General features: G+C 35.8%; 1 protein-coding gene and 1 long non-coding RNA gene across 2 annotated transcripts in view; one reads left to right on the top strand and one right to left on the bottom strand.

Moving 5' to 3' along the window:
• LOC140845034 (uncharacterized) overlaps positions 1 to 18,753 on the top strand; it is a 54,660-nt gene extending 35,907 nt beyond the window's left edge. The window contains exons 2-3 of the long non-coding RNA XR_012123657.1: positions 12,665 to 13,048; positions 17,819 to 18,753. This is a non-coding gene — a long non-coding RNA (uncharacterized lncRNA). The remainder of the gene's footprint in view (positions 1 to 12,664; positions 13,049 to 17,818) is intronic.
• FAM171B (family with sequence similarity 171 member B) overlaps positions 4,803 to 18,806 on the bottom strand; it is a 71,190-nt gene continuing 57,186 nt past the window's right edge. Inside the window, exons 5-8 of the mRNA XM_017659488.3 lie at positions 15,379 to 15,549; positions 13,921 to 14,037; positions 9,527 to 9,650; positions 4,803 to 9,279 (exon numbers count right to left, since the gene is read on the bottom strand). Of these exons, the coding sequence (XP_017514977.2) occupies positions 7,938 to 9,279; positions 9,527 to 9,650; positions 13,921 to 14,037; positions 15,379 to 15,549 (1,754 nt within the window). The 3' untranslated portion in view covers positions 4,803 to 7,937. The remainder of the gene's footprint in view (positions 9,280 to 9,526; positions 9,651 to 13,920; positions 14,038 to 15,378; positions 15,550 to 18,806) is intronic.

Below are 18,806 nucleotides of genomic sequence, written 5' to 3'. Positions count from 1 at the left end.
GAAAAGTTTTCAGCTCTTCATCATTGAGTACATTAGCTCTGGGTTTGTCATATCTGGCCTTTATTATGTTGAGTTACATAGCTTCTATTCCCATTTCATTAAGAGTTTTTATCATGAGTGGATGTTGAATTTCTTGTCAAATGTTTTTTCAGCATTTATTGAGATGATCATGTGGTTTTTATCTTTTTTATTAATGTGGTGTATGACATTGATTGATTTACAAATATTGTAGCATCCTTGCATCCCCAGAATAAGTCCACACTGGTCATGACAGATGATCCTTTTGATGTATTTTTGAATTTGGTTTGTTAGGATTTTGTTGAAGATTTTTGCCTCTATGTTCATCAGGGATATTGATCTAAAATTTTCTTTTTGTAGTGTCTTTGTCTGGTTGTGGTATTAGAGTGATGCTGGCCTCATAGAATAAGTTTGGAAGTAATCCCACCTCTTCTACTTTTTGCAGTACTTTAATAAGGATGGGTATTAGCTCTTCTTTGAATGTTTGTAAAGTTCAGAATGAAGCTATCTGGTCCTGGATTTTTGTATGTTGGGAGTTTTTGGATTACCAATTCAGTTTTGTTATTGGTAATTGGTCTGTTCAGATTTTCTGCTTCTTCCTGGGGCAGTCTTGGAAGATTGTACTTTTCTAGGAATTTGTCTATTTCTTCTATGTTGTCCAACTTATCGGAATATAATTTTTCATAGAATTCTCTAGTAATTCTCTGTATTTCTGTGGTGTCAGTTGTAACTATTCCTTTTTCATTTCTGATTTTATGTGTGTACACTTTTTTTCTTGATAAGTCTGGCTAGGGTTTTTCTGTTTTATCTTCTCAAAGAACCAGCTCCTGGTTTCATTAATTTTTTTCTATTGTTTTATTCTTCTCTATTTTATTTATTTCTGCTCTGATCCTTATGTCTCTCCTACTAACTTTGGGTTTCATTTGTTATTTTCTAATTTCTTTAGTTGTGAGTTTAGACTGTTTGGAATTGGTCTTGCTTCTTGAGGTTGGCCTATATTGCTATGTACTTACCTCTTAGAACCACTTCTGTGGCATCCCACATATTTTGAATTGTTGTATTTTTGTTTTCATTTTTTCCACGTATTGCTGGATTTCTTTGATTTGTTCATTGATCCACTGATTTCAGAAGCATGCTTTTTAGACTCCATGTGTTTGTGGGTTTTATGGTTTTCTTCATGTAATTTATTTCCAGTTTCATACCATTGGAATCTGAAAAGATTATTGATACTATTTCAATTTTTTTAAAAATTTATTGAGGCTCTTTTTGTGTTCTAATATGTGATCTATTCTGGAGAATGCTCCATGTGCACTTAAAAAAAAGTGTGTACTATGCTGCTTTTGAGTGGAATGTCCTATATATATGTTAAGTCCATCTGATCAAATGTGTTGTTTACTGCCTCTGTTTCTTTATTTTCTGTCTGGTTTATCTGTCCATTGATGTAAGTGGTTTGTTAAAGTCCCCTGATATGATTGAGTTGCAGTCTCTTCCTTTAGTTAGTGTTTGTTTTACATATTTAGGTGTTCCTATGTTGGATACATAATTGTTATATCCTATTGTTGGACTGATCCCTTCATCATTAGGTAATGTATTTCTTTGTCTTGTTACTTGTTTTGCATTTACATTTAAGGTAGTTATTGATAGGTATGTACTTATTCCCATTTTATTGTTTTCTGGTTGTTCTTGTAGTTCTCTCTGATCCTTCCTCTCTTATACTCATTATTGGATGGTTTTCTTCAGTATTGTGACTGGATTTCTTTAAAAATTTTTTTGTGTGTATCTATTGTAGGCTTTAAGTTCGTTTTTACCATAAGGTTCATAGTTTCCTAAATGTATGTCTATATTCTTGTTGGTACTGCTTAGTTGACAGGATGGGTGGGGCAGTCACGTGGCTCTGGATAATGGAGATAAATAGGCAACCTCGATAATTCAGACAGTGAGAATGAATAGGAAAAAATAAGAGCAGGATAATATAATAGGAAGTGCCTAGGGATCAGAGGTCAGTAGCCAACTTAGAGGAGGTGAGAGGTCTCAGGAATTTCACAGAGAGTAAATAACAATGATCAAAAATAGGCAGGAACATTCCAAAGGGTAAAAAACAAATGCAACATCCCAAGACTAGAAATGTCTTGGCAGTTTTGAGAAACAAGAACCAAACAGTGAATCTAGAATACACTGTTCCAGAGTGGTGAATAGTGGTAAAAAGGTTTTTATATGGGCCAAGGAAAGAATGGACTAGGGGATGCACACAGTAAAGCAGCAGCATTTCCAGATGATGAATGATAAGTATGAAGTTACCATCTGTAAATCCAAACTTACACATATAGCTCCACTCTCTTGTTCAGAGCAATGTTTTACTGTTATGGACTCCAGAAGACGTTCTCTAACTGTAATCAACTAAATATTACTTTAAAATTGGGTATCATAATGATCTTTGAATTAAAAGGTGAAGAGAGAAATTTCAAATTACTGAAAGATAATGAATTGGCCTGAAACAAAGGAAATTTGATTTCTGTAGATTTCAGTTTCTAACTGGCTTTGGAGGTGGCATGAGCCACTAAAACTCTCTAACCCTCATCAGTAATAAACACTGAAAAAATAACAGTAATGCATACTAACTGAAAAAAGTGAGAATAGAGCATCTGTAAAATTCCATTAATAATTAAATATTTCTGTATTTAATGGACACAAATCATTCAAAAGTTATCTAAATCAGAAATCAGGGTTTCAAAAAATATCCAATACTTATTGGATAATTTATCTAGTAATAAATTGAAGCTAGATAAATTTTTTAAAATACCTCCTATGTAAAACAAACATTTTCTAGACTGAAATATGGGGATGTATAAAATGAAAAATTATTTTGAGATTTCTACCCAATGTTGCTTAATAGCCACAATTATGCTTTTCAATATAGTATTTAGGAAAGGTTTTTAAATAAGCTGTTCAAGTATAAGCTCAGAGACTCCTGGGAATGTAATTATCTGGTTTGTTTTGAGTCAGACTGTCTGCAGTTAGTCTAGTGTTTTAATAAGGTCTACAAGGATTAGAACCAGTCAACACATGAATTATGAAACTTCTAGTCAACCTGAAGAACAGAGGGGAAAAAAAAGAAAACTAAATCATGTGGGAAATTGGGGTATCCTTACAGGACTGTGGATTACTTACAACCATAGCAACTGTCAGTTGGGAAACCAGGAAATACAGGGTTCAAGCAAGAAAGGTTCTGTCACTTAAGGAAAAAAAAATGTATTTCTCAACATGTGAACTTTGCCAGCAGAATAGGAAGATACTCATATGTTTTAACAAACACCACAGGTAATTTAAAAAAGAAATCTTAAGCTTGACTATTTTAGAAAGAAAATAGTTATGAGTTTTTCTCTAGAAATTTGCCATATATATTTAATGAAAATGTTTTTCCATTATTTGTAATTGAATTTATTACTTTTGGTATTTAACATTATAAATTGATTATAATCAATGTTGTTCATTTCTAGATGACTTCTCCAAACTCCAAAAATGTTTTTATAAAAAGAGAAACTTCAGTGGACAGAAATCCACAGTCCCAAAATCAACAGAGCCTCAATATAAAGGGAAAAGAAACAAGTCAAGGAAAGAATATTTATTTTGATGGAGCAAACAAGCCCAAATCTAAGATAAATATAGCAGATTTCTCTAGACAAACCCATCATTGATTTAGAGAGAGAGCTTACTGATTGAATTGTCATTGTAAGTGATGATGAAGAAATCCATCTCTATTAAAGGTCAAAAGGTGATTTTAAGTAAAGCAACACTGTGGTGTATTTCCATTATTACTACCTGAACAGCATGTAGTTTAAATGGTCCCTGATTAGCTGTCACAATTATCAAGTATACTAATAGGTAAACCACTTTTGATACTCATTAAAATATCTCCTAACTTCAACCTTTCCTGTAATTCTTACCCATCAATCTTACCATACTAATTTCCCTTCTGAGATGAGACTATGACTGGCTCATGAACATCACGTCTGGCAACTATTTCTGACTGATTGATGAAATGTGCTTTCTATTACCACCAGTCCCACGAGTCTGGGTCCTGCATGACTCCTCCAGACGCTCCTAGAGGGCAACCAGGCCCTGGGAGAAAGGTAGAAACGGATCGGCTCGCACTCGGCAAGGACCCAGTGGGTCCCAGTGCCAGCGCTGCGGTCATGATCTCCACTGTATTTTTGAGTGGATTCACAGCCAATTCCATTAGAATTGATCAAAGATAGTTTTAGTACCATATTAATTTATGTTATAGAAATGTCTAAAAGCATAGCAGCCAGGATGATTCTAAAAGATACTCTGAAGCCCCAAAATATAAACCATCTGAACTTACATACTGCTCAATCAAACTGAGAAGGGCTCTTGAAGAAAACCTAACACTCTTAAGTGTTAAAACAGCCTTTTTATCATATAATCTTAGGTTTAAATTCCAAAGATTTTCTTTTTTAAAGGTGGGGGAGAATACTGCATTATTTTCTCCCTTAGGTATTTTGGAAATTGCAATTTTTCTTACACTCTTACCAGATTATTTTTAAAAGTCTTCTCATTGGATAGAAACATAAAAATTTGTTTATAATAGTAAAAATATGGACTTTGGATATCATAAAATACAAAAACTTCATTACATAAGGGGTAGTGAAATATCTAATGTCTAATTTACTAGAGAAGTAATAAGGAAAAATAATTGAATATTTTTTAGATTAAATGACAATTCAGGAAGGAATGCTTCATAGTGTACCCAAAAGTAACACGTCAAGTTACATTTTTAGATTTTATTATCTTTAATGAACTATCTTTAACATTTTACAAATCCTCAGATTGTTTCACTTTTCGGCATTAAATACAGTAGTAATGGTAATAAACACAGTGACAGGTGAGATTCCTCTGATAAAAGAATACAAAAGATAGAAACACCTGGAAACAAGAGGGTAACATGTCAACTCTAGGTCTGAGATGTCAACACAGTCCAATTCTTTACAATGCAGTATGTGGGGAAATGAGTAACTCATTCCCTATAAGTGAATATGTGACCTGGAGCTTCCACTTTCTGAAAAGTTTTGAGGGACATTATTTGACCCCCAGATTCCTAAAACTCTATAGTATGTATTGATATCAGAGGATTCAAGCACACAGAAAGTGACCTGAAAACGACTGCCAAGCCAAACAATGCTTTTATTCCTTAACATTTGTGACCTTCATAGTATATACTGTGTATTATAAAAGGGCATAATCTTGATATATAACTGCATATATGTCATAAAAATGGGTTTTATAAAGTCTCAAGACAATATGTATTCAAAAATACATATAGCTGTGCTTTAGTAAATGAATCTATCAGTTAATGAGGGATAATTTTGTTTTTAATATATATCCAAAGTATATACAAAGGATCCACAAATGTTAACAATTTGCAATCAAAATTCTCTAGGTTTACAGTTGCAAAAAACTGTTGGTTTTCAATTTAAAAATCTAAGAAAATTGTGAGTATTGACTGTATGTTATCACTTGGGTTAAGAAAAAGTAGGTGGCTTTAGCCTTTTAACAGGAAATTTGTGAACTACTCACAAATGAGAAGTCACACATTTTTTATCATTAGAAAATATTAAATTGCCTATACTCCCATTTGAGAACAGAATGTGCAGCATGTTTAAAAAAAATAAAGATTTTATTCTGAAACCAAAAAAGTATTTCTAGAAAAGCCCTTGGGGATACATCTCATTCCCTTTATACAGGAATAAATAAGTGGCATACCCGAACAGTATAATCTTATATCAACATGTGTATTCCATTACTAAGCTGAGAGATGAAACATTTTTAAAGGTGGGAAAAATATAAACTTAAGATGTTGAAATACAACATCTTACTATACAGCTTCTAACTTCATTCCAACACAATGTATCAATATAAAGTGGACTCAAGAAGTAAACAAAGGGAAGATGTTACTTGCATGCAAAATTCATTGTTCCAACATGAAACACTAGGTCTATATTTTAATAAAAACTGCACATCTAATTTGGCTAACAAAGAAAATGCACATTTAAGAAAGATGTTATATCCTTCTAATAAAGCAAGTCTATATCAAAGGCACTTCAGCAGAGCACTAACTCCTTAACATTTTCCAAGTCATTTTCATTTATGCCACTTAAAATGCATCTTTCTGTATAAGACCAGTAACAAACCTCCTCTAATTTGGGGCCTTATTACCAACTCCCTCAAAAAAGTGATCCTGGATATTACCCAAAACATTTCTTTCTCCTGTGGATTGGGGTAAAATACAGCAAACTTGTGCCTAGGTCTTTAAATGTTGTGGGTTAATACAGAAAGGTAGGAGTGTTATCTGACAGGTTAGATGTTTCAGAACTGGTTACAGGGAAAAACTGGCTGAAGTCTACTCTCTTGGGGAAAAGCTGTCGTCTTTCATTGTACATCCCTTTATAATTTGCCTAAAGCTAAGGTGGCCAATTTTGATTCTTTTGACTTGTGTGCCTTATGTCTCTATGCTGCTCCCATGTTGAATGGTATGGGATGAAAAGAAAGCAATTTAGTTTCATTTTTCCCCCCAAGGGAATGGGGAAGCTGCTTCAGACATTTGCCTTCAAGGAAATTTTAGGGAAAATGGGATGAGTTGATTTTAATTAACAAAGAGCTTTATTTTTCAGACACATGAATGATAATTCAGAGTTGAAGACATTCATAATTAAAAAGAGCTATTGACTGTGTCCACACTGAATAATTTATGATGAAAAGAATATGGATATATTCTAAAACTAGGAAAAAATGTTGCAAATGCTACAAAAGTGATTTAGGGGGAAAAATTTACTCTTCTCCTGAAATTGAAACTGCTTTTCCCAAACATCTTTTATGAATGTCAATGGAAAGAATAAATATCTGGATGTATACCTATTGTCCTGAAGATATTTTTGAGTCTCAGGGAAATGGCATTTCATTTTCTGCTCGACAGTTCAGAAAAGAGTGAAATGTTTATTTATTTCAGCTCCATTATTTTTTTGGTGTTCATAAGGAACTTTCAATTCACTGTTTTTAAAAAATCAAGTTTAATAGAATATCTTAAAACTGACTTTAGCCTACATGTATCTGTTTGTCTTAACAGCTAAGTTTACTTCACTTTTCAAGGAGGGAAAAAGAAAATTTAAAGTAAATATTCACTATCAGAGCATTCACTTCTCAGACTTCTAAATAACAAATTTAATACCTTGTCATTTGTTCTGTGGTGTTATATCCCAAACACCAAAGAGCTGGCATCTCCCTCTCTAACAACCAAGTAGCTTCTTGCCCATCTTAGATGAGTGTGGGATTTACTTTAGGGTTGACACAATACACATGCTGTTTATTGCAAAAAGAAAATGTTGCCTTTTGACTCTAGAATAACATTCATCCAGAAGAGTTATCAAGTTATTTTCAAGCAATAGAGAACATAATAGTAACATTTCACAAGAATATGAGGCCTGAGGACTACGGTTTCATTTCTGAATGCTTCACAGGGGTAGTCATCAAAGCAGAGGCGACACTTTCGGGAGCAACCTTAGAGTGCATGTTTCTGGTTATTCTCACGAGAGTCAGGGCTAAATTGGCTGGCTGAGCAACATTTTTGAATAACTAAAACCTTGAACCTATTTTATATTTTGAACTCTTGGATACTTCAAATTCAGATGACCCAAAAATAAATGAAAAGAACGGGCCAGAAAAAGCATTCCTTGGTATCTTCCTCTCCCATGACTGAATCACCATTTTACTATTTACTCTGCTTGAAACATGTCCGGGGACCATGAGGTTGCTCAGTCTCAACTTCTTAAGACGTTTATACAGCAATTTACAACAAGAAGCAAGAACAAACAACATGACACAGCAGAGACACACCGCCCTCAGTGTTAATTCATGGGAATCAGTGGGCGTTCTTCTCGCTTCTTCCATATGTTAGTCTTGCTATCCTTTTTGGCTAGTGGTGGTCTGCCCCTTTTTTTGGTGGGAGATGTATTGGCTTCAAAATCTCCGATAGTGCTTCTCCTACCTGGTGACTCCTCCCCGGGGTGCTCCATGATAGCTCCACTCCCGCCATCCAGGATGTGCCTCAGCGCGGGGTCCTCAGGGGAGCAGACAGTGGTTCCGCTCTCGCTGCTGCTCAGGTCTAAGTCTTCTAAGTAAAGGATCTTAGGCTGATGCATGCTTTTGATAAAGGTTTTCTCCCTCTCGAGTTTCCTACTTGAGTGGTGCTCGTTCATGTCCACACCCGAATCCAGACTTGTGTCGTTGCTTTGGGCCCTCTTGCCCTTTTTCAGGTCTATAAAGGAATGCCGCACGTGGGCAACTGGCTTTCCGTCGAGAGACACGAACCAGGCTCGGGGGTGGGGGGAGGGCTTTCCTTTAGACAGCTCCAGGAGGGTCTGCTCCGAGATTCCTTGAAGCTCTGAGGAAAAGGGGGTCATCACAACAGCCTCATTTAGTGTTCCAGGAACAGACACTGACTCTAGCAAGCTGTTTGAATACCGGCTCCAATCTGAAGTCTGCGATGTCAAGCTCTGCTGACCCTCCAGTGGCATATTCTCTTCCCCGGCATCTGGCTGCTGTGCGAGAGAATGCATTGGCATTTTGGGCAGTGTCTGTGTGAAGTTCTCTCTGTTTACTGGTTCCATCAACTGGCCATAGACTAACTGTCCCTTTCTTGGCAGAGTAGCTGACTTGGCAGTATGTAACTGCTCAGCAGTGGAGAAGAGGTCAGATGTTTGAAGGATGGCAATGGGCTGGCTGTAGATATGCATGAGCTGTTCAGGAACGTGGGAATGCCCAAATACCTGTTCACTACCTGTGAGATACCTTTTTTCCTCTTGAGCTTCGCTTAGAGATGAAGACAGATTGTTAACATGCTTAGGTTGTTTGGACACTACACTGGGCTCCAAAGACTGTGCCGGGCTTCTTGAGTAATTATTTTGATTGAGTGACAGGAATGAAACATCTTCATTGTAGATTTTAAAACTGTCCCGAGTTTTTACCATGGAAACTCTTTCTTCTGCTTCAACCTTTGAAAGTTCTTTTTTCTGAGGACTGTATGAGGAGTTTTTGGCATTGAATAACTGTGATTTGTCCTCAGCTTTTAATGCAACTTTGACTGAACTGATGTGATTTATATGTGTGGTTGAAGTTGTCTGGTCTCTCTTGAGGACCTCGAGTTTAGTGATATTTCTTTCTCTTTTCTGCGGAGTACCACATTTACCCCTAGAGTAGAAGGCGAGGCAAAAAAAATGTTAAAAACTTATGATCCAGAAAGCTCATTTTTAAAAAATCATCCCATAATATGTATATTACATATGCAATGCTAATATCCATTTTTATTCTAATCTACACATTTTAAAGCTCAAACCATTGATTTCTATATATAAACGTTGTAATGGACAGAACATACTGACACACTGTAAGTTGATAGTTTTCTGGATTGATACACTTTGATTAACACCGTTCTTACCTGCAATAACAAAGAAGTACAGCAAAAAATCCAATGACAATGACTATTGTTCCTCCTAGTATGGCTGTAAGAAACACTGTGTGGTAGGCAGTTATGTCCTTTGAGTCTCCATTTATACTTGAACCTAAGTGGTGCAATATAAGCAAAAAAAAAATGTATTATTTTAGACTGAATTTTCAATTATGTCCTATCTTGGGTGAGGTACACTAAGTATATGTACACAGTTGTATTTGTTTGCTTCCTTCCCCTGGCAGCTTCCCTGGGAGTGGAGAATACCTCCCCGACGCTTTGGGCTTCATCAATTGACTTGCTCTGCCCAGTGAAATGTGAGCACCTTAAATGAGGCTATCTGCTATAGCCCTGCCCGCTTCCTAAGGCCCTCTACTATGTGAATAGTGCATCTCAGAGTGCTCTAGGTTCTAGAATGAGAAGAAATGTTGAACTGAACTAAGCCAAGCCTGACAGTCATGAAATATCAGCAACAAATAAATGTTTGCTCTTGTTACCCACTTAGATCGCAGGTTTGTTTGTTACTGCAGCAATGACTGATTGTTGCCGAAGTTGGTACCAAGATGCTGAAATGCTGCTGTAGCAAAAACCTAATATAGGTGACACTAGCTTCTGGGTCAAACAGTAAGGAAACTATTTCAGGAGGCAGTAAAAATGGTGACCCAAGTTATGTGGTAGCAAAATATTTGATAGAACAAACTAGGAGAAAATATTTCCATTAGAACTTTGTGCCAAGAGGTTTTGAGATAGTTAGTATTAGCGATATTCCATTATCAGCTGCATTTGATTTAAAAAATTTAAAGGTAAAATTAAAAATAGAATTTGCCAAAGTAACCAGGGATGAAAGAACTAGAGAGAAAACAAAAATCTGAACACTTGAAGCACTAAAAGTTACAACTCCTTCGGCCTGCACTCTACAGTAAAAGATGCTGAAGTCCCAGTAAGCTAAGTGCAACAGAGGCACAGCTGACCCACTGTCCTACTTTATGATAGCGTGGGTGCACGGCACATGGGCGCGCGCATACACACACACACACACACACACACACACACACACACACACACGTGGTATGATCAGCTCAACTGCAGTAAAAGCAGATTAATGTACTGGGATGATCAGTAGTATAAACGTTCTGCATGAAAGTAACAACTAATCTTGAGGTAGTCTTTTTTAGTATCTCTAAGACTTCACTTTGATCTCAAATGTATGTAACAAGTGTACTGCTCCGTATCAACTAGCTTCTAGAATGTGTTCAGGGGATAAGGAAAGGAGAGTGGTGAGACAACTGGTTTTTCTGGTAACCTCTACCATGAGGAAACATCCAGAATGAGGCTTACAACTTCACCAAGGACACGAGAGAAGACTTAGAATCATCTAATTTGATAAAAGTAAAAGTAATTATAATATTACAGGATTTGGAGAAGCAGTATTGTGGTTATGGATATAGGCTTTGGAGCCAAAGTACGTGAACTGGAATCCTGGCCAAGTTGCACTTCTTTTTGTCTCAGTTCTTATCTGTCACACCTCATCCATGTGGGTTGTCATGAGGATTAAATGAGTTAATACTTAGGAAACACTTAGAACAGTGCTTAGCACATGATGAACACTTAAGTGTTAGCTATACTATACCACTGTTAAACTTTGAGGTTATATAAAAGCAAGTACTTTAGTAATGGTCACATTTTTCTATATGGTAACTAATAATAAAGTGCTTGTCATGTCTAACAGACAACTAAGAACAGTACCACACAATATGAAATTTCTTTAAACAAAAAAGAAATATGAGTCACAGCTCTATCTACAGATTCTTATTTAGGATCCAGAGCTGCAAGAGAATAAAGTTTGCTTATAACTGGGTGAAATTCAGCTTCTCCTAAGAATATACAATAAAGTTAACAACTTTCACTCCACCAGTGGAACACACTTTTGGAAATAAAAGGAGGATACAGTAGGGTTTGCCCCAAATCTTGTATGTATGACAATAGCAAAAGAGTATACATCTGCATGTGTTAGTGTATGTATGTGTGTGCATGCCTAAATGGTTAGAAAGGTAGAAATTTCAATATATTTTCATTCAAAAGTATTTGAAAATAGTATTTAAAAACATTAATATGTACTTTTCTTTAAACTCCGTAACTCAACCACCTACTTACCTACAGCAATATATGAAAAGCTACTTCATTTTAATTTCTTGTACTTAATATTTTTCTCAAGGAACTCTGGAATTCTATTTAAGATTTATTTTAAAAACAGAATTAGTATATCATTAGCCAAATTTTAACTAAAGTAGTTCCAGCATGCCAGACACTAACTAGTCCATCATAGGACCAGTTTTAATTTTACAGTAACAAGACGAATACTCAGAGGGGTAAGTACCTATTTCAAGCTCACCAAGTTGAGTTACTGGCAAGCCAAAGCTATAATCCCTTATCCATATTTCAAGTACAGTGTTCCTTTGACTGTGATATGCTTTCACAGAATGGATTTTTCAAAAGCATCACAAGAAGAAATGAGAATCCCACACTTAGTTCTCCAGATCACACAAAATCTTCTCCTGTATATAAGCTAAAACAAAACTTCTACCTATTTTAGAAAATTATTTCAGCTTTTATAATTTAGTCATTTTATATAAATTGGTTGTTCAGGCATATTTTGAGTGGGGAGTACACTTATCTATAAAATTCTGTGCTCCTTAGGTTATTTTTATTAGAAGTAATTTGGATTTAGGTGAGTTGAATACATTTAATTAAATATTAATTGTTGTTTTTAATTAATACTTAATTATGGTTGCAAATCTAGAATGGGATAAGGCCAGACAGCTGGCAAGACTGCATGATTATTTTGTATCATGAAGGAGAAAAGTAACCACCCTCTAGTTTCAGAATAAATAATCTCTAAGTAAACACTCAGTTCAAACAGAAACATAACATCCCCTCCTCATCATAATGGTTAATGGCTCATTATTTCTTCTATTGGAATATTAAATTTGGGTCCACTGTGAAAAAAAGTCTTGTCACCTTGCATGGTTTAAAATTCAAAGATCGTCAACATAAAATGAAAATATTAATCAAACTATTAAAAAAAACTTTTCAGAAAAAAAAACCTGAGAGCTTTCAAATTATTAACAGATGACCACAACCACGTTAGAGGACAGAATGCTGAAGAGAAGTGTATGTAAAACGTCACCCGCACCCTGGATCAGGGTGTGCACGGTGGCCACTCCTGACCAGCATGAAAGGGGCGGCAGCCGTCTCTCAGCTTGGAGCCAAGACGCTTGATGAACCAAAAGAGGTATCTGCGGCACATGAGAGAAGGGATGATGTGCATTCATATTGCACTCTCTCAAAGCTTCACTATGACGACACTGAAAATTTTGCTTTGTTTCTACCAACATTCAAACCCACAGGTTAAAGGAGAAAGATACCAGACAAGAGCAACAAGATGCTGATGGCTGGAAAGCTGACTTAGCAAAGCTGGCAGCAGGCCCATGGTGCAACCAGTCTACACCACAGGTTAGAAGATTTTTCTTTTTTTTTTTTAAGGTGATTTCATGGATAAAAATGGAATGTTTGAGTATTTTGACTTACACAACTCAAGATGAATATGGGATTTCCTTAGGTACAAATCACATAGGGAATTTGATACCATGTTAAATGCAGGGAAATGACATACTCATCTCTCCTAGAATATGAATAGATCATTCCTAGTAGACAACTCTTATTTTTCGTCCACCTTTCTGTTCACATGTTAGGCAGTCTTCATTTGGAGTATCACTTTTACCTTGGAAACAGTCTGGGGATACTGTTATTCAGCATCCCTCCCTCAGTGGGGTGTGCTCGTGACCCAAGTCTAGGCCAACCAAATTCTGCATCCCTAGACCAGGAACAGTGTGAGGAAAAGACTGCAAAGGGTTGGGTCAGTCATCATATAGTAATCTTGCAAATACAGTCAAGTAGGCCTGCTAACTGGGCTTTCTGGAATTCCTGCCTTTTAGAAGGTTCTTCAGGCTTCCTTGGAATCCTATGAACTCCTTATACCTTAATACTTTTTAAAAATTACCTAAAATCTGTCCAGGTTGCTTGCAAACAAAAGCTCTAACTGATCTGGATACAATTTATTCATGAAAAATAAACTAAGAAAATTCCTGATTTGAACAAACTTCATACTTCACAGATTCATCAAACATAGCTATAAAGACCTTAGATTTCATGAAGCTTAACCTTTCTTATACACATGAAAAAAATAAAGCTGAGATCAGAAGACTTCTTCCAGCATCACACAGTAGGTATGTGGCAATGCTTAGAATAAAACTGAGAACTGATATCAGTTCCAGTATGACTATTTATACTTCGTTAAAATTACTGTTGTTTCATGCTCACAATACCTCTAGTTCCTGGAAGTGGAGCTGCTATCCAGTAGCCCAAATGTGGCGCATCATATGTCCAAATTAAATGATTATTATATTCCTTGACCACTCCCCGGCCATGATGTACCCAAGTACCTAAAAAGGCAAATAAAAAATACCAACCAGTTAATTTCTGTATCTTTAATGCTGATAGTCATGTATAGAATACTTCACAGGACTTTTTCAAAGATTTTGAAAACTACGGCTATATATTTTCTTGGGATAATATGTAATGACATATAGTACATAATACATAAGAAAAATTTGAATATTTGTTATGACTGAGAGCAATAAAATAATTATAAATGAAGGATGTGGGCATATTTAGGAAAGCCATGACTCTCTGAGTAATGTTTAAATTGTGCATATTGAAATGTCTTACACATGTGAGTAGTGAAATACAAATTTATTAGTAGGTGGTTATTTGTCATATCTTGGAAATCTGTTTAAACACTTATAGTGTATGTTTTACAGCCTTACTCATTTTTTTATTAAGTACTATTTTCTAGTACTATTGACATAGGTCTTTCAGAATTAAATTTTTAAAACTTTTTAAAAATGCTACCTGATCCAATAAAATACCATCAGAGAAAAAAAGTTCAGTGAAACCATACCTTTTATTAAGTTCAGCTTAACAAAGCTATTTGTAGGTTTGGTGTATATTTATATTTGGTTTATTGATTCATTTTAATGATGGGTCTGCAACATGTGAAACTTTTTAATAAGGTAGACAAACTTGAAATGATGGAAATAAATCAACCTATTGCTTTTTAAATAGCTGCATTAAAATTAAGCATTACATATGTGATAATTCAAAAACTGGGTCACCAGAAGGCATATTAGAGACAAAGGCCTTTGTCAGGAAGAACAATCAGAAATCAGGACTCAAAAGAGATACTTTGAAGTGTTTTATTTTTAATACTCTCATTGAACAGATAAGGAAATTGAGGCCTAGATAAATTAAGTGGTTTGTTCAAAATCACACTGCTGGTAAATGGACTAGGATGCAAATCTTAAAGCTCTTAATCCAGAAATTAACAATAGTATACTACTGTGACATGGTCATTTACAATAAGGAACACATATTTGGTTTTGTTCCCTAGTCCTGTGTGATACGAGCCATAAAGGTGGAGAGACTGCCTTTTGTTATTTGCAACAAGCCACTTTCAACCACACCTAGGTTTGTTAATGAGGTGATTTCTGGAAAATCCCTATGCATGAGGGGCTGGTCACCTCTAAATATAAGTGACATATTTTAATATGCTTTAAAAAAGGCATATTAATTTTATTCTAGATTAAAAATATGGAAACTTTCAATTATATCTCAATAAAGCTGAAAATGTTTAAATAAAAATAATATAGAAACATCATCTCTATGATAAAACATTCAATAGAAAAATATTCAAATTTCTGAATATTTTCACCTAGCTCACATACCTGTGTTCATATCAAATGTCCAGGCAGGTATGTGATCCCCTGTATTTATATCATTTGTATGTAGAAGGGGGAGAGAAACTTGAATAGAGCCATCCACCTTTAATTCTTTGCCTCCAGAATATATTTTCACACATACTGCAGCAAGAGGAGTCAATTCAATGCTTTCAAAACCTAAAAAAAGATGGCTTATTAAAATCAGACATAAAATACAGGTTGTAATTACATATTAATAAATAAGTAATACAGACCTAAAATATCTATTTCCTCTATTTCACCCAGAGTTATCCATCTTAATATCAAATAGATATTAAACCCTAATTAAAGATTTTTAAAATATAAATATAGGCTATACTTATACAACTAACAAATCAATATGAGCCTAGGGATCTAATTCTGTCATCTGACTTAAAGTCACTAAAATCTAATTCAATGTTTTTAAACACCTACAAACCCAACAACCAAAAGAACACTATCTCACTAGTGTCATACCCAAATAAAGGCTCTACCAGTACCACACCATCAATGCAGATATGGGTCTAAAACATCTGTCTTCCCTGCTCCAAAGACCATCTGTTCCAAGCACTAGAACCAAGGGACTCAGCTGTACTCCTTAAAGGTACTTTATGTAAAAAGCATTTTGAGTCAAAATACAATTTTTAATAGGTCTGACAAACATAAAATAAAACCAATATTTTAGCTGATAAAAATAGGCTCTGCTATATATTGGATTATAATCCAATAGTGGATTATAGTGTAATAATAACAGACTAAATGTTAATATTACTTAAGACTTCAAAGCTTGATAAATAGGGGGAAGGAGAGTGACATGAATTGGTTATGTTTTACCTCAGATTTTAAAGATTTCATTATACAATTCATAGTATGCCTTCTAAAATATCAGGAGCTACCTACATTTTTCTATTACTTGGTGGGTGGGGAAAGCAGAAAATGTGTTTTTGTTTTTGAAATATTAGCAATGTGGAACATATACACCAGAATATTTACAACAAATAAAATATGATTATAAATGTTAAAACTATAAATTTTCTACAAATAATTTGTTAATTTTAGATTTTTCAAGTAATTTACTAAAACCTTAGAAAGATCTGACTAAAGTATACTTGTTACATATTATTTGCTCTTTGTGGCTAAACTTTTTTCTAATCTTTGCCTTAAAAACTAGATGTCTATTCATTTAAAACTAGATGTCTGGCCCCATTTCACTAATCCTGGCTCCAAAGATACAGTGAATAGATTATCTCTTACACTGCCTGCAATACTTTTTTTTTTACAATTCTAATTACTATCAAAAATCCTTTCCTTCATTTCTTTACTCATTCAGTTTTCCCCCACTTGTCAGTACTTTGAAGAAAATCGGGGAAGGCAGTGTAACTGGGGTGGTCTGAGGAGGGGACATTTGAGCTATGGCCAAATAAGGTGTTAACCAAGCAAAAAAAAAGACCTTGGAGAAGACCTTACCAGGCAGAGGAAACAAGTGCAAAGCCCCAGGTCAGAAGTAGTCTTGGCACATATGAGAAAGAAAGACGACTGGAGGGCAGAGAGAGGCGGGGACAGCACAGGGCCTTGGAGGCCATGGAACGTACTTCTCATGATTGCTGCTGCTCTATCTGGAATGTGTTTTCGGTTATGAGACAGGGCAACTGCTGGCTTCTTGAAAAATTTCAGTTGAATATAAGGGCATTAACATTTCTAAACTTCCTGAAACACTAATCATAAGATGAGCAAAGTAATGCTATGTATATATTTTGTAAACTAGTTATACTGGTAAGTAATCCAATGTAAATTCAATCTCAAACATTTTAGTAAACCCAGCTGGCTTTCTGAAGTGACTGCTCTTAACTCTACCCCTCACTGCTAAGCAGTCAGTGGCTTCACATACCCAGTACAGTTGAAACTGATGAGCCTGGCACCCCACCATTTGGGATAAGGCCAACTCAAAGAAGAAAGGAAAAAAAGAATGATACAAGGGAAAAAAGAGACACTGGACAACATGCCTTCATACATGATCATAGAACTCTGAACCGTGCAACCTGATACCACCTGCAGCATGTGGCAGCTTAAATGAAAGCAGTTTAGTTCCTTACTGCCCTAGTCATATTTCAAGAGTGCAAGTACATGTGGCTAGCAGCTGCCATACTGGATAGAGCAGAATATCATTTCCCTTATGACAACACCTCTCTATAACTTTTAAAATGTTAGCAATATTCTCAGAATAACTGAAACATTGAATGAATAACCTCAAAAGCAGGGAGCAGAGGAATATTGGAAGGCAGAGCACACTTCCTCCTATTTAATGAGTCTTATTTATAAAAACCCTCCAGGGCAACGTGAGCTTCATTTATGATATGGTGTAGTGGTACCATTCCTATAAATGTTTTGTTAGCGCATCCTATAACTTACATGTGGAAAATTTTGGCAGCTATCTCAGATTGGCTTCAAGAAGCAGACCCTAGGAGAACAATTTGGGAGGATGCAAGCCAGCACAGGATGTGTTCACAAGTAGGTATGTACTCTTTATGTGCTCGTATCTGTCACTGGTTGAAAGCATGCCCCTTGTGAAGGCCAAGACAGCATCCTGGACCAGGGAAGCCCTCAGGCACTTACAGAGGTATGTAGCAACACAGGTTCAGAACAGAGGAGTAAGGGTCATCGGGCTGGGGCATTAGTGACATCAGCTACAGCAGGTAAGGAAAAATAATCAAAACAACTGTATGCTTATCACTCTAATTTCTGGGTGTTCCCAAATGAAATGAATGAAAATTGGACAGAACTGAAACCATCAAAATTATAAACTGTCTCAGATGATTTTAAAAACAGAGGTTTTGATGCAGAAGATCAAGGCCTAGCTTGGATACCCAGAAAATGAACTAAGATACGATATGAGGAGGAGCTTCCGGCATCAGCACTCTCTGGAGGACTTGTGCCGGGGGATGATCATCAAAAAGCCTCCACAGGTATCCGGACGATGCTGTGGTCGTGGCTGCATCCAGCCCACCATCTCCTGGACTTGCCATAGGAATGAGGAGGGAGATGTCTAGGCTGGCATGTGCATACAGTGAGACAACGAATTTGACCGGATCTGTACTGTTGGAACTCAACCAGGAGTTGGGAGGGGTGCAAGTTGTAGCACTCCAAAATCTCATGACTATAGACTATCTATGGTTAAAAGAACATATGGGATGTGAACAGATCCCAGAAATGGGCTGCTTTAACTTGTCTGATGGTTCAAGTACAGTTGGACAATATCCATAATATCATAGATAAATTTTCACAAATGCCTAGGGTGCCTAAATGGTTTTCTTGGCTTCACTGGAGATGGATGGTAATTATAGATTTGCTTTGTTTATGTCACCGTATTCCTATTATGTTAATATGTATGTGCAAATTAGTTAGTAGTTTAAAACTTA

This window comes from Manis javanica, chromosome 12 (genome assembly GCF_040802235.1).
Source record: "Manis javanica isolate MJ-LG chromosome 12, MJ_LKY, whole genome shotgun sequence".
In the NCBI taxonomy this organism is placed as follows: Eukaryota; Metazoa; Chordata; class Mammalia; order Pholidota; family Manidae; genus Manis; species Manis javanica.
The sequence above is the reverse complement of the archived record's forward strand: the minus strand, read 5'-3'. Positions and strand labels throughout refer to the sequence as shown.